The following is a 21393-nucleotide window of genomic DNA, read 5'->3' as shown; positions in this document are numbered from 1 at the left end:
GAGTTCGAGGCCAGCCTGATCTACAGAGCGAGATCCAGAACAGGCTCCAAAACCACACAGAGAAACTCTGCCTTGAAAAAAATAAAAAAAAAAAAAATTTATGGACTTTTATTTCACGTGTAAGAGTGTTCTGCTCACACGTGTGTATGCTCACCTCATGTCTAGTGCCCAGAGGCTGAAAGGAGGGCATCAGATCCCCTGGAGCTGCAAGCTGCACATGGTTGTGATGCCATGGATGCTGGGAACTGATCCCTGGTCCTGTGGGAGAATGCTTAACCACGGAGCCTTCTCTCCAGCTCCCTAGTTTTTTTGTTTGCCTTTGAGACAGTTTCACTATGTAGCCCTGGTTGGCCTGGAACATTCCATAGAGACCAGGCTGGCCTTAAACACATACAGACAGATCTGCCTGCCCCTGTGCTAGGATTAAAGGCCTGGCCCATTTTGGTTTTTTGAGACAGGGTCTAGTGTAGGCCAGAGTGGCCTCCAACACCTTCTGTAGCCAAGACAACCTTGCACTGTGACCTCCTACCTCTACGTCCCAAAGCTGGGCTTACCATACCACCATGCTCAAATTCAGTTTAACGACTTTAAAAATGTATGTCTTAAAAAAGCTAAATGCATGCAAACTCTATACAGTGTGATTCCACTCCCAACCGTATACCCTGAACACATGTGTAAGGTCACGTGTAGGACTAGACCCCCCAACAGTATATAAGCTGAGGTAACTGGGACACAGGCTCCCATGGATACGCAAGAGGAACCAAGTATGGGAGCACACTCCATAGGCCCTGCCCTCAAGATATCAGGAGTTCAAGGGCAGCCTCAGCTAGGTGTTTAGTGTGAGACTAGCCTGAGTTACACGAGATCTTATCTGGGAAAAGAACTAGGAAACATGGCTGAATCTCATGGCAAAGGAAGCCTCCGATAACCATATCTACTTATTTTAAAGGTTTTATTATTTATTATTATTAGCATGGAGGGCATGTGTGTGCCTCTACCCAAACGTGGAGGCCAGAGGACAACTTGCAGGAGTCAGGTCTAGATTTCTACCACGTGGATCCCGGGAATCAAAGCCAGGCCATCATGCTTGTTGGCAAGGCCCCTTAACTACTGAGTCACCTTGCCAGCCCCCAACAACGCTAGTTTACAAAGAAAAAAAAACTACACTTTTCAGGTCTTTGAATCTGCGCCTGTCCCTGAAGTAAGTATGCTATCCAAGGGAAACTGAGGACCAGAGAGGTTGTCGTACACCAAAGTTAATGACTGGCTTCCAGCACTTGGACCTTTTTTATCTGGGCTGGGCTTAGAAGCCTGTGTAGGCCAGGGGGTGACTGTCATCCCTCCATTGGGTAAGAAGGTCACTGACCACTCCATCCTGGGGCTCAGCTGGCCCGACTCCAGGCTGGCTCGAAGGCAGTGCTGCCGTCCCAAGCCTAGGGCATCTGGCTGCAGCCAGCACTGTGCAGGAAAATACCGCTGAAGCAATGTCAGATGTGGGGCATCACCGTCTCCTTCTCTGGGGGTCTCAAGGGCCACCACAAGCCCACAGCTGCCACTGCCTCCCAGACGGTGGCTGAAGTAGGCAGCAGTATCCAGAAGCAATGCAGCCACGTAGGCGGCCTCCTGGGCCCCCGAATCCTCTGCTAGGTATTCTTCCAGGCCGTCCAGCAGCAGAAGGGATGGCGCAGGCCCTGGGGCCTCGTGGGCAGAGGCTAACAGCTGGAGAAGCTCTGGAACTGAGGATGGGTACTGGAATCGAACCTTCTAGAAGACAGGAGAAGGCAAGATTGGATATAGGAGGCCAATGCTCCCTACTATGGGGGCCGTGACCCCAGCATACTTTCCCAGCCCAGGCTCTCACGGCCCATGCAGAAAGTTCCAGGGTGAAGCGCGGGCTCACATGTTCTCTGCCCTTCTTTCTCACCTGCCCTTTTGCAGCATGTATCACTGCCCAAGACTATTTAAGGAAAGATTCTTTTTTTCTTTGATACAGGGTCTCATGTAACCCAGGAAAAGTCATTAGCGAGAGAGAGAGGGAGAGGGAGGGGGAGGGGGGAGAGAGAGAGAGGGAGGGGAAGAGGGAGGGAGGGGAGGGAAAGAGAGAGACAGAGAGGGAGGGGGAGGGAGGGAGGGGAGGGGGAGGGAAGAGGGAGAGAAAGGGAGAGGAAAAGGGAGAGACTGCGCGTGGGCGTGCGTGCAGCGTGCGAGCGTGCGTGCGTGCTCCCACAAGAAACCAACTCCACTTTAGACCCAGGTTTCCACCCTGACCCCACCTCCTGGGCGCCCACGCTCGCTAACGCCGACCGATCATAGGATGGTCTTTCATTCAATCTTAACTAAACCCGCACTGCCCCGCCCCACGTGACTACTCCGCCTCCTCCATCCACCGCGTCCACTAGGCTTTGTGATGTGCCATTGGCCTGCCGACCTGTCACTCATGCGCCACCTACCCTGCCATTGGGTGGCACCCAGGCCTCCGGTTACCTGCAGCCGCCAGTGGTCCCGCGCCGCGGGTGTGTTGAGCGGCAGGCTCTGAAGCGGCCTTCGTGTCAGGAAGAGCACAGGCCCGCGGCCTTCCCCCGCCGCCTCCAGGGCCGTCGCAAACAGCAGCGACGTCTGCGCGGAACGCGGAGCGCCTAGCAGCAGCAGTGGCGGCCCGGCAGCTCCCTCCGCCCCGGGCCCGGCCGCGCGGCCTGCGTTCAGCACCCGCCTCAGCGCCTCCGCCATTTGCCAAGCACCGCCGACCAATCAGGGGTGCGTTCTCACGCCGGGCCCGCCCACACCGACGCCTCATTGGCTATAGTTCACAGCTTCCCTCGCGGTCAAAACACGGAGTGGGGAGGAAATAGGAGCTTGGCGTCTGCTGCCGGAAGCCGCGTGGTCAGATGAAAAGGAAGGTCGCGGGTGCAGACGCGCTCCCCGGAGACGCCCGGCCTCTAGGTCGGAGCTGGAGAGGATGGCTCAGCCGTTATTCCAAAAGACCGGGGTTCAGTTTCCGCCAGCCACAAGGTGACTGACAGTCGTCCATAACTCCCGATTCAGCGAATCCGACGCCCTCTTCTGGCCTCCGCGGGCACGAGGCACACATATATACATGCACCGCCGCCGTGCGCGCGCGCTTACACACACACACACACACACACACACACACACACACACACACACACACGTAAAAGTAAATCTTAAAAAAAAATGTAGGTCATCCTTAGCTACATATTGAAGTTTTCGGCTATCCTGAGCTACGTGAGCACCTGTCTTAAAATAAATAATAATAATAAAAACCAGACTCCTAACCTCAGCTTGCCCACCTGCAAAACGAGTATTATGAGTCCTTGTGATCATTGCAATGTGTTGGTGTGAATATTCGCTGATGTCACCAAAGGACAGTCCACAGATGGAAAGGGACATCTGTTTGTTTACAGTCTCTGCATGCTTGAATATGGAAATGTGTTGTATATGGGCTACAGACTCGGGACTCAGATTTTTTTTTTTTTTTTTTGATAGGGCCCCGGACATTTTACACTTGTCTGGAACTCTGAGGATGGCTTATGCTAGCATGCCAAGTTAATGCAGGGCTGTAGCTCAAACTCAGGGTTTTGTACATGTTAAGCAAGCATGTTACAAACTGCCACGACCCTAAGCCCTCACTGAGGGCTTTATTACATATATTTAGTTGGTGTGTGTGTATGTACTCCCATGACACAGTGTGCATGTGTTCAGAGGACAACTTGTGGGATGGGATGCAGTTCTCTTTCACCGTGTGGGTTCCCAGGATGAAAGATCTTCAGGGTTAGTGGCAGGAACCCTCAGCCATCTCACTGGCCCTGATTTCTGTTTTAATTTTTAACAATCTTTATGTGTGTGTGGGTGTGTGCAGGTGGGACCGTGGCACCCCCAGCTTCCATCTCACTCACATAACAACTACACTGCTATGTAGGCCAGACTGACTGGCCCGAGAGATTCTGGGGATCCTCCTGTCTCCACCCCCAGCTCATCACAGCCCCACAGGATACTGATACTGTGTCTACATCGTGTTCATGCCTACACAGCCAGCACTTACATCCTGAGCCCTCTCCCAGTCTCCCTCTATGAGGGTTCTTAAAGGGGCCTGTCATCTGGCTTTCTCCTTGGCCTGGGACCTTCTTAATGCTTTCTTGTGTTGATGGGAGGGAGAACATTGCTTCCCTGGAGAGAACAAGGTATGCTAAGAGAATGAGGACCTTGAATGCTTCTTCATGACAGTCTGCTGACCACACTGAGAACTGAAATTCTTTCTTCTTTAATTATTTATGTTTATTTTATTGCGTTGGTGTTTTGCCTGTATGCATGTCTGTGTGAGGGTGTCAGATCTTGGAGTTACAGACAGTTGTGAGCTGTCATGTAGGTGCTGGGAATTGAACCTGGGTCCTGGAAGAGCAGTCAGTGCTCTTAACCACTGAGCCATCTCTCCAGCCCTGAGAACTGCAATTCTTGTTAAATCACTGAATGAAGGAAGGAAGAATTAATGAGAACCAAGATCCTGATTGCTCAGCCAGTCTCTTCACCCAGACTTGGCTCTAGAGCTGTCACTCAAGCCTGTGTTTCCCTGGAAACCTTGTCTCCTAGTAACTTCAAAGTGGTACGGTTGCCTGGAGACCCAGGGACAGGGCGGAACCGCGATTTCCTGGGCTTACTCTCTCCCTCTGGGGACAGAAAACAGCTCCACAACATCCCCCGGTACACCCACACACACAGCTGGGCACCCCTACACCCTGCACACACACACACACACACACACACACACACACACACACACACACACACCCCACCATGGCATTTTGCATATATTCCCTTTTCAGACTTTCATTTACCCCCCCATACACACACTCACAGCTCAACCCTGACACAAAGAATCCCATACAGTATCCCCATTTTCACACTCTATGCCCTGTCCCTACACACACACACACACACACACACACACACACACACACACACACACACACTCTGAGATGACTATGTGATTGGCATTCCGCACACAAACATCCATCCATCCTCAGCACTGTTACACTGTTCTGTGAAGTAGGCTGCTTTAGCCTCCCACCCCCGCCCCAGACACACAGCCTGACACTGCAAAGCATGAAGTGCTCAAGCCCCAGGTCCCAGGAGCACACTAAGCACAGGCTCTTCTTGCTCCTTGCCCAGAAGAGTTGGCTTGAAGGGCCCTGTCTAGCTCTGTCTTTGTTTGGTTGGTTTCATCTTTTTCTTCCTCTCTTTCCCTCAGCACTGGGGATTGAATATAGAGCCCCAACTTGCTAAGTAAACATTCTAACACTGAGCTACATTCATCCCTGACCCTGACTGGAAATAAATACATAAAATGTAAGTGTGTGTAAGTTTTGCCTGCATGTATGTGCACAATGTATGTGCCTGATGGCCCCAGAGGCCAGAAGAGGGCATCAAATCCCCTGGGATGGATTTACAGATGGTTGTGAGCCGCTTTGTAGGTGCTGGGGATCAAACCCAGGACTTCTGGAAAATCAGCCTCTCCAGAGCTTTTTAAATGTTTCATCATTGGGCTGGAGAGATGGCTCAGTGGTTAAGAGCACTGGCTACTCTTCCAGAGGTCCTAAGTTCAATTCCCAGCAACCACATGGTGGCTCACAACCATCTATAGTGGGATCTGATGCCCTCTTCTGGCATAAAGTTGCACATGCAGATAGAACACGCATACATAAAATAAATAAATACATCTTTAAATTTTCACCATCATCAGTTATTATTACTAGTGTGCGTGTATCTGTGTGCGTGTGTGCGCATGACTGGAGGGTCATCCCACGGCAAGCAGGTGGAGGTCAGAGGACAACTTGTCTGTCTGCCTCTCTCATTCCGCCTTTACCTGGGTTCTGGAGAACTGGCAAACTCAGGTCCACAGGCTTTGCCACAAATAAGCACTCAGAGCCGCTGAGCCATCTCCCCCGAGCAGTTTTGTCTGCTTGGCTCAGGCGGCCCAGGCTGGCCTCCAGCTCACTGTGTTGCTGAGAACAGCCTTGAGTTTTGAATCCTACTGTTTTCACGTCCCAGGTGCTTGGGCTACAAGCCTACATCATCATGCCTGGCCACAAACATTGGTATACACTGGGATGGAACACAGCCTCTCACACACAAAAAAAAGTAGGCAAATGATCTACCACTGAGCTTAATTCCCAGCCCTGGAGAGCTTAGAAGCAGTTAATTGTAGCTTCTACCTGAGGTTGTCATTTGTGATGTGCGTCTTAGCAGGACAGCCCTCTTCCCACCCTTAAGGCCCTCCATTGCCCGCCCTCTGAGTCAGCACCAAGGACAAGGTCAGCCGGGCGCTGTCCGCGGTCCTGAGACTGTGCTCCCTCCCTGACAGGCCAGGAAGTTTCAAGGCCTGCAGGCCCCACAGATGATGTGTGTGAGTTTTGCAAGCAGCTCTGGTCAGTCAAGACAAAGGCTTTATGATCAAGTGAACACTCTCATGGGTGATTTCCCCGTGGCCAGTGACCAGCCCCTCCACCTCGCAGACCGCCTCCTCCTTCTCTGTCTGCTCTTCATTCACTGAGTCCCAGCAAACACAGGCATCCTTGTTTTTTTTCCTGGAGGCATGGGGCTCACCTCAGGACCTTTGCACCTGCTGTCTTGTTTACCTGGGATTCTTACTGCCCCCCCCCCACATACTCTGGTTCATGTGACTCTCCTTCTCTCTCTCTCTCTCTCTCTCTCTCTCTCTCTCTCTCTCTCTCTCTCTCTGTCTCCAGATGTTTGTGACTCTCTTACTGCCACACATCCACACACATTCTTCAGATGCTCATGTGACTTTCTTCCCTCACATCTCACTTATGCTGTTTTCTTCTCAGCGGACTCCCAGAAAACTCTTTAAATATGGAATCTGTCTCCATTCCAGAACTCTCTCACACACACTTTCTCCCTTCCTGCTGATGTAGCCCAGGCTGGATTCCAACCTGTTGTGTAGCCGAGGATGACCGTGGACTCCTCACTGTCCTGCTCCTCCACCTCCCAAGTACTGAGATCACAGGCATGGGCCACTATGATTAGCTACTCACCCTCTCTGGAAATGTTTCATTGCCTTTATTTAGCATGAGGAAAGTGACATTGTGCTGAGGTCAGAGGACAGTTGCATGAGTCGGTTCTCTTCCCATCCTGTGGTTCTTGAGCAACAGACTCAGGTTTGGCAGCAAGCACCTTTACCCAGTGATCCATCTCTCCATCCCTTCAATTTTCTTAACTTAAAAAAGCATTTTAGCCAAGTGGTGGCGGAGCACGCCTTTGATCCCAGCACTCAGGAGGCAGAGCCAGGCGGATCTCTGTGAGTTCGAGGCCAGCCTGGTCTACAGAGTGAGATCCAAGACAGGCACCAAAACTACACAGAGAAGCCCTGTCTTGAAAAACTACAACAACAAAAGCATTTTAAATCGTGTGTGTGTGTGTGTGTGTGTGTGTGTGTGTGTGTGTGTGTGTGTACCATGTGAGTGTGAGTGCACCTTGAGGCAGAAGACAGCATCAGACCCCTTGGAGCTGAACTTATAGCTCCTACATGAGCACTGAGAACAGACCTTCACTCAGCCACGTCTCCAGGCCCTCTTTTTAACATTACCATTATTATTATTATTAATTATTATTACTGGAGAGTCATGGAGGGAGACAGAGAGGATGTGCCACGCTGGACGTGTGAAGCTCTCCAGTTTGTCCTTTCCTCACACCCTGGGTTCTAGGGATGGAACTCAGGTTGTCAGTCTCCGAGAGAAGTGTTTTCACCTGTTCAGCTATCTCACTGGCTCTCACCCCACAACTCTTACATCACCTTCCCTGGCCTGAGTTTTCTTCTGGTCAGATATCAATACCTACATGTCAGAGATCTAAAGCCCAGGTATTGGGGTACACCTGGAATCCCAGCGCTGGGGAGGCTGAGGAAGCACGGCCATGGGCTACACGAGACCCTAGAAATCTCAAGCCCTTTTTTTATCCTTGAACCTAGAGTTTGGAATCGATACGGTTTCATATTTGAGGCTTTGGGGATGTGCGTGACAGGGTCTCAGGCAACCCAATCTGATCTCCAACTTGCTACGTAGCCAAAGATGATCTTGAATTCCAGATCCCTGTGCCTCCACCTCCCCAGTGTTGACTACAGGCACATGCCACTACACCCAGTTTATGAGAAGTTGAAGATGGATGTTAGCTAGGCAAGCACTCTCCCAACCACCCCACATCCCTAGCCCTGATCCAGGATTTTGGCCTGTGTCACTGCCTCCACGGCCACACTGCCTCTCCACATTTGTCCTTAGATACACCGCGACAGCTCACCCACACCCATGCTCACAGCCATCTAGATCCAGTGTTAGTCTCCCCAGCACTCGGGGGAGGCAGGCACCGGGCCAAACTTCTGTTACAAACAGGTCTTTATTAAAGATGAGGAGGGAGGCAGGGAAGGGGGACAGTGTTTCATCTGCCCACTGCCTTTGGCTATTCGGGGTAGGGGGACCTCCTTCTGCTTCACCCATGCCCCCCAAGATGGCACATCTGCATGAGGCTGAGGCATGGGGAGCAGTATGAAGAAGAAGGGTGGGTCCCAAGAAAATAAAGTATTTTTCCACAGCCCTAATAAATAATAGAAGGTTTGGGGGTGCCCTGGGCACAGCCAAGGGGAGACAGCACCCGGAACTCCAAAACCTGTGAACTGGGGCAAGCCCTACCTAAGTAGGGAGTGGGAGGGTGTGAGATGATGCACCAGGGGGAGGAGCTAGAAGGGTAGGGATGCCCACAGAACCCTGCTATGGGGGAGCCTGCCCCCCACCCTCCAGCTGGACTCCGTGATTCTAGGGAGAGTCTGGACAGCCCTCCTTGACTTTGACTTGGCTTTGACACGGGTGGTCCCCCATTGACTGGAATCATTCCCACCCACTCTCGGCAATTCTGAAAACCAAGGGCTCCTATTGGCTGTTTAGACACTGAGCATTGGCCAGAGTTGCCCTCTCGTTTGAGGACGCTAGGAAGTGAGAGGTTCCCATTGGCTGGAGTAAACTTTTCGGTTGAATTCTGAGAAGTAGGAGCTCTCACTGGATAGGCAATGGTCAGTTGGGTCAAGCATCAGCCGTTGAAAGGGCAGTCCTAGGGGCATGGGCCCACCTGGTTATTTATGCTTACCCAGATGTCCCAGAAGGCCAAAGAGCAGTCAGGAGACGCCCCCACCCCCCAAGTGTCCTTCCAGCCATCTTCTGATGCCGAGCCTGGCTGGTTTGGAGGGCCAGGGTCCTTTAGCACTTACGTGGCACACGCACGCGTGGCAGGGAAGAAACGGGGACACTGGGCATATTTTAGGTGGTGGGTCTCACAGCAGGTGGTCGCGGCTGGCAAACAGATAAGGGCTGAAGTTGTCGCGGTGGAAGGGGGAGGGATGGAGTCCACTGAGGGTGTACAGGTCCCTTAGCAGGGGCGTGGGCAGCAGCAGCTTCCGGCCGCGTCCGCCTCCCCCGCCTGGGCCCCCGGGTCCAGGGGAGGAAGGCGAGGGACCCTGGCTGGGAGTCGGTGCGGGTAGGGGCAGCGGCAGCGGCAGGGGTGTTGGCTCAGACCTCAGTCGAGGGCGGGGCACACGGGGCGAGGAGCACATGGCTGGGGCCCTGGAGGACACACAGCTGGGAATCAGGTGGCCACGGCGGGCACAGTTCTGCGGCTCTAGAGATGACATTCGGAGATGAAGGGGTTAGCAAAACTGGAAGGGTGGCGCAGAAGCCCAGGTGAGACCTCTGCCCACCTGCAGGAGCCCCCTGTTCAGCCCCCCACTTCCTGAACACTCACTGGATGGGGTGAGCCGTGCCGGTGTCGAATGCGGCCTGCAGGTCTCGGGTTCCTGAGACAAAAAAGAAGAGGGAAGAGGCTAGAGGATCCCAGGACCCCTCAACTCACAGTCAAATGGGGCTCATCAGCCAGACGCCCCCATGGAAAACGCACCAGAGATCTCCAGATTAACGACATAACTTTGGGAGGGAGAGGGAAGTGTAGCCTTCCATTCACAAAGGCTGCTTTCTTCCTAGGACTTTATCCCCAGAGCTGGATGGCTCCCCACCACCCTCCCCCGCGAGGCAAGGACCCTCACCGCCTGATTTCCTACCTCCCTGGGCCTCCTCCACCCACCACCCTCTCCAGCCCGGAGCAGCTCCCGGGCCCCCTTACCTGGGCCACACTTAACTTTTCGAGGGGGCTGTCCATAGTGGGGGCCTGGCTCAGGTCCTCCCAGGGGGAGAGCCTTCGACCAGAGGGGGGTCGGCTCTGGAAATTGTGCACAACACAGGTGACCTAGGCCAGAGAGATAGGAGCATGTTGAGGCCTGAGACCAACAACACAAGAATTATGAAAATACCATCAGTTTCAAATAGAAACTGAGGCTAGGATTTCCAAACACATGTAACCTTTCTTTACAATTTTACTTTTTACTTATTGGTTGATTTTTTTTTTTTTTTTTTTTTTAAAGAAAGGGTCTCTCTATGGCTGTCCTGGAACTCTGTGTAGACCTGGCTGGCCTTGAACTCAACAGAGATCCACCTGCATCTGGGTCCAGGAGTGCACCACCATGCCTGGCTGCATTTATATGCTTGATATTTGGTATATTGTGCAATTATTTGGCATGAATATTGGTTTTTAATTTTTTTAGATTTATTTTTATCTTCTGTCTATGATGCTTTGCCTGTATGTCTGTGTACCACTTGCATGCCTGGTGCCCATGGAGGTCAGAAAAGGGCACTGGATCCCATGGAACTGGAGTTACAGATGATTGTGAGCCACCATGTGGGCGCTGGGAACTGAACCTGGTTCCTCTGCAAGAGGGCCAGTGCTCTGACATGCTGAGCCGTCTCTCCAGCCTGAATATAGATATTGCAGTGTTTCAAAAATATTATTACTTCTTATTATAACTACTCACTCTGTGGGGATCCACCCACAACACACTGCCTTTGTGGAGGTCAAGGGAAAACTTTCAGGAGTTAGTTCCTTTTGCCAGGTGAGACCCAGGATGGAATTCACACTTAGGCAGTTACACAACTGCCTTTACCTAAGGAGTTTTCTCAGTAGCCTTTCCCCAAATGTTCAAGGAGGGCTGAGTTATGGTTCACTCCATATGATGCTTGCCTAGCATGCATGAAGCCCTGGGTTTCACCCCCAGCACCACAAAAACAGGGCATTGGTGGGGTAGTGTATGGAATCCCAGCACTAGGAAGATGAGGCAGGAGGATCAGAAGTACAAGGTTACGTTTGGCCAGGAGTTAGTGGTACACAATTTGAGTCCTAGCACTTGGGAGGCAGAAGTAGTCAGAGTTCTGTGAGTTCAAAGCCAGCTGCTACACAGTGCATTCCAACCCAGTCAGGGTTGCATAATGAGACCCTGTCACTAAAAGAAAGAAAGAAAGAAAAAGAAAGAAATAATAGAAAAAAAAGAGGTTTCATTAATTCACTATATAGGAGCTCTGGCTGGGCCTGGAACTCACTTTGTAGACCAAGCTGGCCTCAAACTCAAGAAATCTCTCTGCTTTTGCTACCCAAATGCTGGGACTAGATGGATGTGCCACCATACCTGGTCAATACACACACACACACACACACACACACACACACACACACACACACACACACATTTAATGCAGGCAAAAACACTCACACAAATTTAAAACTACATAAATCTTTAAAATATGTGCATATTTTTTAATGTATGGGTGGGTGTGCATGTTTGTGTATGTGCAGGTGCATGTTTGTGGGTGTGTGGGTGTGTATGTGTGTGCACATGAAGGTGTGTTCTGCTGTGGAGGACACAGGTTGGTGTGTGTGGAAGGCAGGGCTAGTCTCTGGTGTCATTCCTCAGGAGTGGTTCACCTTGCTTTTTGAGACAGCCTCTCATGGGCTGGAGCCCCCAGATTAGGCTAGACTGGCTGGCCAGTGAACCCCAGGAATCCTCCTGTCTCCGCCTCCCTGGTGCTGAGCTGGCAAGCATACCACTTCTGGCTTTTACGTGGGTGCCAGTGATCTGAATTCAAATCCTCATGCTCCACCAACTGAGCCGTGCCCCCTCCCCCGTAAAACAGTATTTATTTCGGTTGCAGAGTGTTGTGGCATCCCTTTAAAATTTGCCCAACATGACGTGACCTTGTCAGCCCACTTCATAGATGAGAACAAGCAAGCAGTCAGGGTCAAAGGAAGGGACAACTGCCCTCCCCAGGTCACGCAGAATCTATACACCCTTCAGCATCATCGAGCAATTCTACCTCTTGGGTCAGGGGCCTGATAAGAGGTCTTCCATTCAGAGACGGGTGGGAGGGGGACTCACCAGAAACGTGGCGATGGCCGCCCCAGTCAGAAAGCCAGCCAGCACGTCCGACCAGTGGTTGCGATACTCTGCCACGCGGACCACGCCCACCAGGAAGGCGGGGCACAGCAGGGCCAGGCAGAGGGAAGGTTTCACCAGGCGGGAGCCCTTCACGCGGAACACCAGGGTCACGTACATCTGTGGGACCCAAACTGATCAGAGGATGAACCCACGCTTTTCGGGTCAGAGCAATGGAGGCTTGAGGGAGTGGCCGGGGGCCTCCAGGAATGGGGCAGTGGACCCAAAGCGGGCCTCCGTAGGGGTAGGTGGAGATGTGACCACACAAGTGTAGAGAAGGGGGGGCCTGGATTTGGGATGGCAGGGGAGGGACTCCAAGGGTCCCAGGGGTTCTGCATGAAGGTGGTGTGGCCAGAGCGCCAAAAAGGACAGGTGAGGGTCTCTGGAACGGGCTTCCCTGTGATGGGGAAAGATGCTCGCTGCATTAAAGCAGGCGCACAGAACCAAGGAATAGAATCAGGGCCTAAGGGGCTGTTCCGGGAAGTAGCCTCAGAGCCTCATGGGGCCAGAGGGGACACATCAGTCATTCCAGAGGCCAGCAGAGGAAAGAAATCAAAGCAACAGAACGTGGGTACAGTGAAAGGCAACGGACAGAATTAGACAATTAGGGGCGTGACCAAAGCAACAGAGGGGAGGGGCGAGAGCTCCAGGAGGCGGAGTCAAAGTCCGCAAGCTCATTTTCCCAGCCATCATCCTGGGCCTGCAGCCTCGTAGCAACTGCAAGGGGCGGTGAGTCCAGGGCAACTGGGGAGTAGTCAGGGCTCTAGGGCTGGGATGCACCACGAGGGTGTGTGACCTCACGAAGCTCCAGCTCAGTGGGCGTGGCCGCACCCCCAGAGCTCCTCCCCCTCGACCAAGCACCCCCCCCCCCCCCCGACCTCCTCCAGACCCCTGGCATCTCCCCCAGAGCCTCACCGCAGTGTAGGTGACCGCGTAGGCGCACAGGGCCGCGTCCTTGCAGGGGAAGGCGCGGCGAGCGGCGGCCACCAGGCTGGGGCTGCCTGCACAGGCGCTCTGGTCCGTGACGAAGCGGTCAGGCCCTGGCCGGTCAGGAGACGGCGGTGGGCAGCCCAGGGCCGTGTAGTTGGGGCGACACACAGACAGGAAGTGAGGCGTGGGGTTACCGGTCACCACCTGTCCCGCATTCGCGAAGATGGTCGTGGTGAAGAGGCCAAAAGAGTACACCCCTGGTGATGGGGAGAAAAGAGTCATGTCCCTTCAACGGCGTGCCCCACACGGTTCCATTAAGCCCCTTGTCTATGTCTAACATTGATTTTTACGCCAGGCAGTGGCACACACCTTTAATCCCAGTGCTGGAGAGGAAGAGGCAGGCGGATCTTTCTTTGAGTTGGGAGGCCGGCCTGGTCTACAAAGTGAGTTCCAGGACAGCCAGGGCTACACAGAGAAACCCTCTTTTTAAAAAAACCGGAAAAAAAATTTTTATACTTATTTATTTGGGTTTTATCTATTTGTGTAGACACTGTTATGCTTTATGTGGAGGTCAGAGGGCAGCCTGAGGTATTTAGTTCTTTTCTTCTACCACATAGAAACTCAGGTCGTCAGGCTTGGCAGCAAGCTCCTTTGCCTGCTGGCAATCGCTGGTCTCAATTGTCTTGCTATTCTCAGGACGACGGCGGCCACTATAGTCAAGCTGGGACCCTATGACAGCTGGGCTGAAGTCCCCTTACCTTTGGTGCCACCATGGGTCCCTCACTATAATGTATATCTACCTATAGTCTGTCTCTAAGAAACCGTGTCGGGGCGAGCCCACCCCCACCCCCCCACCCCCACCCCCGACTCCATCACAGCCGCCAACACGGCCACTCAACACCACTGCATCAGGAGTTCGGGACCTCCTAGGAAGACCCTATTGAAATTTCTGGGATCCCTCCTCTCTTTGCCCTTCTCTTCCTCTTGTATTTGTTAAGAATTACATTTGTTTGGGGCTGGAGAGATGGCTCAGCAGTTAAGAGCACTGGCTGCTCTTCCAGAGGACCCAGGTTCAATTCCCAGCACCCACATGGCTGGTCGAAACTGCCTGTAACTCCAGTTCCAGGGGATCTGACACCATCACTGACATTTTTTTGCCTCACAGGCAAAAATATAAATAAATAAATAATTTAAAAACTTAAAAAGTTACATTTATTTGTTTGTGTGTGCTTATGTGCAAGGGCGTCAGAGGACAAATTGGGACAGACCTATATGTCTGTCCTTCTAGCATATAGGTCTTAGGGTCTGAACTCAAGCTGTCAGGCTTGGTAGCCGACAGCGCCTTTACCCATGAACCCTCTGACCAGCATGCCCCACCCCCACTCCAGGCAGAGTCTAGCTATGGAACCCTGACTGGCCTTAAGCTTGATATACAAACCATGCTGGCTTGGAACTTTCAGTCTAGCCTGAACTTTAAAAAAAGACTTACTTATTATTTTTATTTATGTGTATGTATGTGTGCCTTCATGAGTTTAAGTGTACCACATGGATGCAGGTGCCCATGGAGGCCAGAGGGTGTCAGAGTCCCTGGAATGAGAGTCACAGGCACTGTGGGCTGCCTGATGAGGGTACTGGGACCTGAACCCTGGTCTTCTGCCAGAGCAGCAAACACTCTCAACCACTAAGCCATCTCCTGAGCCCCTGACCAGAACTGCTGATAGTTCAGATTGTAGAAATATGCCAACCCACACAGCTTGCTTTTTTTTTCTTTAAAGGTATTGACTCATTTTGTAGCCCAGGCTAGCTTCCAGATCTTCCTAACACAGCCTCCCCAGTCCTAGGATTTCAGCTGTCAGCACCACACAGGCTTGCACTATTCATGTGAGTAAGTGCATATGTCTGTTGTGGAGGTTAGAGGTCAACTTCAGCCGTCATTCCTCTGACACCGTCACATTTGGAGACAGTGCTTCTCACAGGCTTAAAACTTTGCCAGATAGGCCAGACTGGGTAGCCCAAAGCTTCCAGGGATCCGCCTGTTTCCACCTCCCATCTTCCCGTCCTGGACAACAAATGTGCCATCCCTGGCTCTTAGAAAGATTTTCTTGGGCTAGAGAGATGGCTCAGCAGTTAAGAGCACTGGATGCTCTTCCAGAGGACTCGGGTTCAATTTCCAGCACCCACATGGCAGCTCATAACTGTCTGTAACTCCAGTTCCAGGGGATCCAACACCCTCATACAGACATACATGCAGGCAAAGCACCAATGTACATAAAATAAAAATAATAAATTATAAAAAAAAAGCCGGGCGGTGGTGGCGCACGCCTTTAATCCCAGCACTCGGGAGGCAGAGCCAGGCGGATCTCTGTGAGTTCAAGGCCAGCCTGGGCTACCAAGTGAGTTCCAGGAAAGGCGCAAAGCTACACATGGAAACCCTGTCTCGAAAAACCAAAAATAAATAAATAAATAAATAAATAAATAAATAATAAAAAAATAAGCTGGGCAGTGGTGGCACAAGCCTTTAATCCCAGCACTTGGGAGGCAGAGGTAGGCAGATCTCTGCGAATCTGAGGCCAGCCTGGTCTACAGAGTGAGTTTCAGGACAGCCAGAACTACGCAGAGAAAACCTGTGTCTATATGTAATGTATGTCTGTGTATGTATGTATGTGTGGGTACATGCGTGTATGTGACTGCATTTATGTGTGTGCATGTATGCGCGTGCGTGTGTGTGTGTGTGTGTGTGTGTGTGTGTGTGTGTGTGTGTGTGTGTGCCACATGTTGAGTGCAGTCAGAGGACAGCTCAGGAATCACTTCTCTCCTTTGACCATGTGGGTCTGGATAATCAAACTCAAGTCAAGCTTGGTAGTAAGCACCTGTACCCACTGAGCCATAAGGTAGAACTGTCCCTTTGTCCCTGAACTCACCTCCCTCCCCAAGACCACTGGACTAACCCCAGGCTGCATCTCTCACCCAGGAAACGGACCAGCCTCCGGAGTGGGGGGCTGAAGCGGCAGCAGGCCCCAGACACAATGGTGCTCTCCCCACTGACAGGCCTGGCGGAGGGCGGAGCAGGAAAGAAGGCACGGGCCAGCTCCCCCAGCAGGATCTGTGAACGAGACTAAGATGGGGTCTTCGGGACCTTCGAGGCCAGGGCGCCCCCAGCCCCAACCTGGCCTTCCTGCCTTCTGGGAGTCTGTACTCCCTGGCATCCCCCCTGGGTGACCCACAGCATCTCACCGTGAAGGTAGGCCCAGCAGTGACCAGAGCATAGATGAGGGCGGGAGGTGCCCGGCTGGCAGCCTCAGGCCCGGGGTACGGCTTGGCATAAGCGCTGTCATAGCAGAAGAAGCCCTGGGTGTGCACAGGGAAGGTGTCCGTGAACTCCAGGCGGTATGCTAGCAGGACCACAATACCCAGCAACACAGACTGCAACCGGCCAGGGCCAAGAGAGGCAAAAAGAGACAGGAGGAGGTCAGAGGCCATGGAGAGAGAGACAGGGAAATGGAGACAAGAGGAGAGGAGGGAGGGAAGAAGGAATACATTTTCACCTTCCCAACAGCTGTAGCTACGATTCTGGTTTTGTTTTGTTTTGTTTTATCTTGTTTTTTGTTTTGAGGCAAGGCCTCACGTAACCCAGGATGGCTTTAAACTCACTATGGGGATAACTCCTGATCTTCCAGCTCCTACCTCCCTAGTACTGGGGTTATAGTTGTGGATCAGTACACCATGTCTACTCAGTGCTGGGGATGGAGCCCAGGGCTTTGTCAAGCTAGGCAAGTCTCTATGAACTGAGCCATATCCTCAGCCCATTTTTAATTTATCTATTTATTTACTTACTTTTTTTTTTTTTTTTTTGATGGTCTCATTATGTATCTCAGGCTGTCATGGAAATCATACACTTTTGTTGTTGTTGTTTTAGACGGGGTATTACTATGTATCCCTGGCTGTCCTGGAACTCACTCTGTAGACCAGGCTGGCCTCAAACTCACAGAGATCCACCTGCCTCTGCCTCCTGAGTGCTGGGATTAAAGGTGTGCGCCACCACCTCCTGGCTTGATCTCATTCCTTAGTCCTGCCTGGCCTGGAACTTACCATGTGTATGGAATGGCCTTGAAGTTGTAGGTATTCTCCTGCTTCTGCCTCCTGGATGTTAGGATTGCAAGTATGCATTACAATGGCTGTGCCTTGCAATTTCTTTTCTCTTTCTGTCTTTATCTTTTTATTTTTTTGAGACAGTCTCATGTAGCCCAGGCTGGCCTTGACTTCCCTGAAATCCTTCTCCTTCAGCCTCCCAAATGCTGAGGTACATGTGCCACATATGTGCCATCATGCCCTGTTAATTATGCCCATTTTAGAGATGAAGAAACTGAGGCTCAGGCATGTAAAGTCCCAAAGTGTGAATGGATTAGGGCAGAATGGGGCTGGAATCCAGAGAGGAATGCTTCTGAGCCCAACCCTGTCACCACATTTCAAGAGAAAGGGGGCAGCAACTAAAGTTACAGGGTAATGGGATGTGAGAGGTAATGGGATGTGAGAGGTCGGGGGGGGGGGGGGGGGGGGTAGGACTGCACTGGAACCAGGAAGGTGGGAAAATGAGTATGGGAAAAGGATGGTCCAGGGGCAGGTAAACAGGCTGGCCAGGGATAAAGGGATGAAGCAGGAATCAGGTACCCTTTCTCAGAGTGGCTCTGAGGTCCTCACCTCCACGAAGACGAAGCAGGGGATGATGGAGAAACTTCGCTTCAGGTGAGGTCTCCCTCCAGCCATGGTGAAGGCTGGCCTGTGGAGGAGGAGGGAGTTCGAACTCCAGGGACACATGAGTGCATGAGGCTTCGTGGTGTTCTGAGTCTGCTCTTTAACGCAGTTCCCACTCTGCTGGCCCTGTCCCTGCCCAGTGGACATCCCTGCCTCTTCTAACACCAGGCCCTGACTTCTACCTGAGACCTAAACTTTTTTTTCAAGTTATTATTTTGTGTGTGTGTGTGTGCATGTGTGCCACATTCTTTGTGTGGAGGTCAGAGGGCAACCTTTCATGTGACCCAAAAGATTCTATTGTGGTCTCTTTTCTCTACTTTCTACAAAATTCTAATCAGATCTCATGCCTTTTAGGGGGACCTCTAATCAGTCTTCAGAGGAGACACCTCCAGCTTTAGAGAAGGGTGCCCTTCTCTTTGGTACCCTTCACCTGAATCATATTTTAGGGAATTTCATCTTCTCCTCCCAGGGGATCCCATGCTCCCTGCCCTCCCACTCCCATAGGCCCTTTCTCCTAATCTCTTCCATCATGGCCTCCACATGCCGGCCCCCACCCCACCCCCATGGGCTGTGGTATCTGGTGCGGGCTGATAGCCAGACCCTCCCTCTCTCCCAGCTGCCTCTCCCTCCGCCCCCCCATCTTCTCAGCCCGGCTGCCTCCCCCAATCTCCTCTCACCAACCCCCTACATCTAACTTCACTCCTCAAGGGTTCGGTAGCCGATACAGCTCATACCCACAGTGACACCTGCTCTCACCTGTGCAAGCGCCCTAGGGCTTCCCACAGGCCTCCACCTCGACCACCACCAACTCACAGCCACTCCCGGAGGCCAGCAGGGCAAAGACACTCATCTCCATTGCACGGATGTGGGAACTGAGGCCCAGGCAGGTGAGGGTAGGCACTGTGTGTCCAGGGCTCCATTGAGGCCTACTCCACAGAGTGACATATTGGAGTGAGGGTCACCACAGGTTCCAGATGTACAGGGTCACTCACATGGGTACACTCTCACACGGTACAAACCATCCACAGCTTCCACCCCAGACTCTATACACAGGGACACCTCAACACATGACATTCATCTATTCCAGCAAGACCCAAGCATACTGTGTGGGGTGCCTGTTTCATGCTGAACCAACCAGGTTTGCTCATTCACACAAGTCCCCAGTACTCCTAAACACACACACACACACACACACACACACACACACACACACACACACACAGTTTGCATATGGCCTGTCATAGACACCCACACAGATGGAACATACCCCCTCAAACACAGTCAGAGAAACACACAGTCAGACACATCCCAGCCCCCTACAAACCCTTACCCAGATACAGTCATCACCAGACTCAAGGTTGCCAACACATTTAGAGTCACAGCAGAGTCACTCCACACAATGAGAGTCACAGAATGGGTCACAGAGTCACACCCCCAGTTACAAGACACTCAATGACAGTCACACATATGAACACCCTCTCCAGTCATAAGAGAGACAGTGTGCCATCCACAACCTCAGCCACATGGCCAGGCAAGGTATGTGCTATGGACTTGAAGCCACCGCAGGTAAGATCAGACACCTGCCAGATTGCAAAACAGCCAAGCACCCCATCAGAAAGAACACAACAGTAACCACAAAATGACAGCCAGATCACACAACTAGACACCTAGACACACACACACAGTGCAAGCAGTCACACAGACACCCTAAGGAAGCCAGTGCGCTTCATGGATCGTTCTCGTTCTCTCTCTCTCTCTCTCTCTCTCTCTCTCTCTCTCTCTCTCTCTCTCACACACACACACACACACACACACACACACACACACACACACCGGCGGACACACCCGAACCCAGTACAGCCAGAAAGCCACACAACCAGTTACACAACCACACACCAACACGGGGCAGCCACACCATCATTGACCCATAGCCACCCTAGCAGCACTGTGACCTGGCTCCTGAGGCCCCTGGGGGGTCCCCTCTCCAGGTTCCCCTCCCCCAACCCCATCCAAAGCCCGAGACCGCCGCCTCCCCACCCCCTAGCTACCCTCCCCCAAAAATGGACCCGCAGGGAACGTATCGGAAGGACCCACGTCCCCGGTCTGGACCTGCGTGTCCGGGCTGGGCAGCCTCGGGGCTGGAAAGAAGAGGCGCCCACGCTCCTCCCTCACCCTGTCTAGGCCGTCGCCGCCTGAGCCCCCTCTCCGTCTAGACGGTCCCGGCGCTGCAGGACAGTCAGACAGACCGCTGGTCAGGCAGGCAGACACGGAGATGGAGAAGTCTGGACCGCCGGGCTTGCAGCTCCGCGCAGACTCCGTGGCCGAGGCAGGGGCGGGGCCAATGGGCCTTATTTGCATAATCCAGTGGGGTGGGGGAAATGGGACATCATTTGCATAACCCATGGGGGCGGGCCCACGGTGTCGTGTTTGCCAGGTGGGCGGGGACATTGGCGCCTTCATTTGCATGACACTGTGGGCGGGGAGTTGTTAGCGTATTGGGGCGGGGCTATAGAACGCTCATTTGCATAACTCAATGAAGCAGGCGGGATGTGTTGGCAGAGATTGGAAGGGAAAAGAATGGAGAGATGGGTAGGTAGACTGAGGGAAGAGTTCAGCCTCTTCAAAGGACACGCTATGCCACGCCTCTCCTCATTTGGGCCAGAAAGACTCTCTGGATAACCAGGTCCATTTTTGTGTTTGTGACGGTCTCATGCAGCGCTAGTTGGTCTCCAGTTCTCTTTGCAGTTAAGGCTGGCCTTGAGCTTTGGATCCTCCTGCCTCCGTTTCCTTGAGCGCCAGAATTCAGGCCTGTTCCACTACATCTGGTTTGTATGGTGTTGGGGTTGGAACCCCAGGTTTCCTGTATGCTAAGCAAGCACTGCCCTCATTTTATTTTTTTATATTTTTTAAATTACATTTATTGATTGGAGTGTGTGCCATATTTTGTGTGTATTTAGAGGTTGGAAGACAACTTGCAAGAGTCAGTTCTCTCCTACCATTGGGAGGGTCCCTGAGATCAAACTCAGGTCTTCAGACTCAGTGGCAAGTGCCTTACCCATTAAGCCATTTGGCTGGCCCACTTCTGTTTTTGAGACACGGTCTCCTCTAGCCCAGGCTGGTCTCATACTTTCTGTGTTAACTTTGAACTGATATGCCTATTTCCATCTACCTCCCAGGTGCCGGATTATATGCCCAACTGATACACCCTATTTTCTCACTGTCCTAACTAGACCCACACATCCTTAAAAGTGCCCTGGTCTCTGCATCCTCTGAGACACCAAGGAGTTGGCTGGGGGTGGCATGGGGAGGGACTCAGACTCTTG

General features: G+C 52.3%; 2 protein-coding genes across 9 annotated transcripts; both read right to left on the bottom strand.

Annotated features, from left to right (window-relative positions):
• Positions 1 to 935: 935 nt before the first annotated feature.
• Swsap1 (SWIM-type zinc finger 7 associated protein 1) lies at positions 936 to 3279 on the bottom strand. Of its 2 annotated transcripts, none has more exons than XM_052754689.1 (2): positions 2485 to 3279; positions 936 to 1761 (listed from the first exon to the last, which is right to left on the bottom strand). In XM_052754689.1, exons 1-2 carry the CDS (start codon positions 2725 to 2727, stop codon positions 1171 to 1173), a joined length of 834 nt encoding a protein of 277 aa, XP_052610649.1. In that variant the 5' UTR covers positions 2728 to 3279; the 3' UTR covers positions 936 to 1170. The 2 variants fall into 2 exon arrangements, with proteins under 2 accessions (XP_052610649.1, XP_052610640.1); XM_052754680.1 differs by having other exon boundaries at positions 936 to 1764; positions 2485 to 3272.
• A 5123-nt stretch (positions 3280 to 8402) lies between these two features.
• Plppr2 (phospholipid phosphatase related 2) lies at positions 8403 to 20723 on the bottom strand. Of its 7 annotated transcripts, none has more exons than XM_052754395.1 (10): positions 20243 to 20723; positions 18827 to 18996; positions 18017 to 18095; positions 16553 to 16666; positions 16286 to 16433; positions 13304 to 13575; positions 12332 to 12508; positions 10192 to 10314; positions 9817 to 9868; positions 8403 to 9693 (listed from the first exon to the last, which is right to left on the bottom strand). In XM_052754395.1, the coding sequence occupies exons 3-10, from the start codon at positions 18080 to 18082 to the stop codon at positions 9350 to 9352; spliced, it is 1296 nt and encodes a 431-aa protein (XP_052610355.1). In that variant the 5' UTR covers positions 18083 to 18095; positions 18827 to 18996; positions 20243 to 20723; the 3' UTR covers positions 8403 to 9349. The 7 variants fall into 7 exon arrangements, with proteins under 7 accessions (XP_052610355.1, XP_052610338.1, XP_052610331.1 ...); XM_052754378.1 differs by having other exon boundaries at positions 16553 to 16741; positions 20180 to 20711; XM_052754371.1 differs by having other exon boundaries at positions 16553 to 16741; positions 20243 to 20711.
• Between the last annotated feature and the right edge of the window lie 670 nt (positions 20724 to 21393).

The sequence above is a fragment of the Peromyscus californicus genome, unplaced genomic scaffold (genome assembly GCF_007827085.1).
Source record: "Peromyscus californicus insignis strain IS unplaced genomic scaffold, ASM782708v3 Scaffold_11__1_contigs__length_118956290, whole genome shotgun sequence".
Taxonomy (NCBI): Eukaryota; Metazoa; Chordata; class Mammalia; order Rodentia; family Cricetidae; genus Peromyscus; species Peromyscus californicus.
This window is presented reverse-complemented; position numbering and strand designations above follow the sequence as displayed.

Excerpts from the sequence above, each read along its gene's own strand:
- Plppr2 (XM_052754378.1), bottom strand. The coding sequence starts at position 18,082 with ATGGCTGGAGGGAGACCTCACCTGAAGCGAAGTTTCTCCATCATCCCC. Across the intron at positions 16,742-18,016 it reads CCTGCTTCGTCTTCGTGGAG|TCTGTGTTGCTGGGTATTGT; the intron begins GTGAGGACCTCA and ends GGCCGGTTGCAG. Across the intron at positions 13,576-16,285 it reads GAGGCTGGTCCGTTTCCTGG|GGGTGTACTCTTTTGGCCTC; the intron begins GTGAGAGATGCA and ends CCCCATCACCAG.
- Swsap1 (XM_052754680.1), bottom strand. The coding sequence starts at position 2,727 with ATGGCGGAGGCGCTGAGGCGGGTGCTGAACGCAGGCCGCGCGGCCGGG. Across the intron at positions 1,765-2,484 it reads GGGACCACTGGCGGCTGCAG|AAGGTTCGATTCCAGTACCC; the intron begins GTAACCGGAGGC and ends CCTGTCTTCTAG.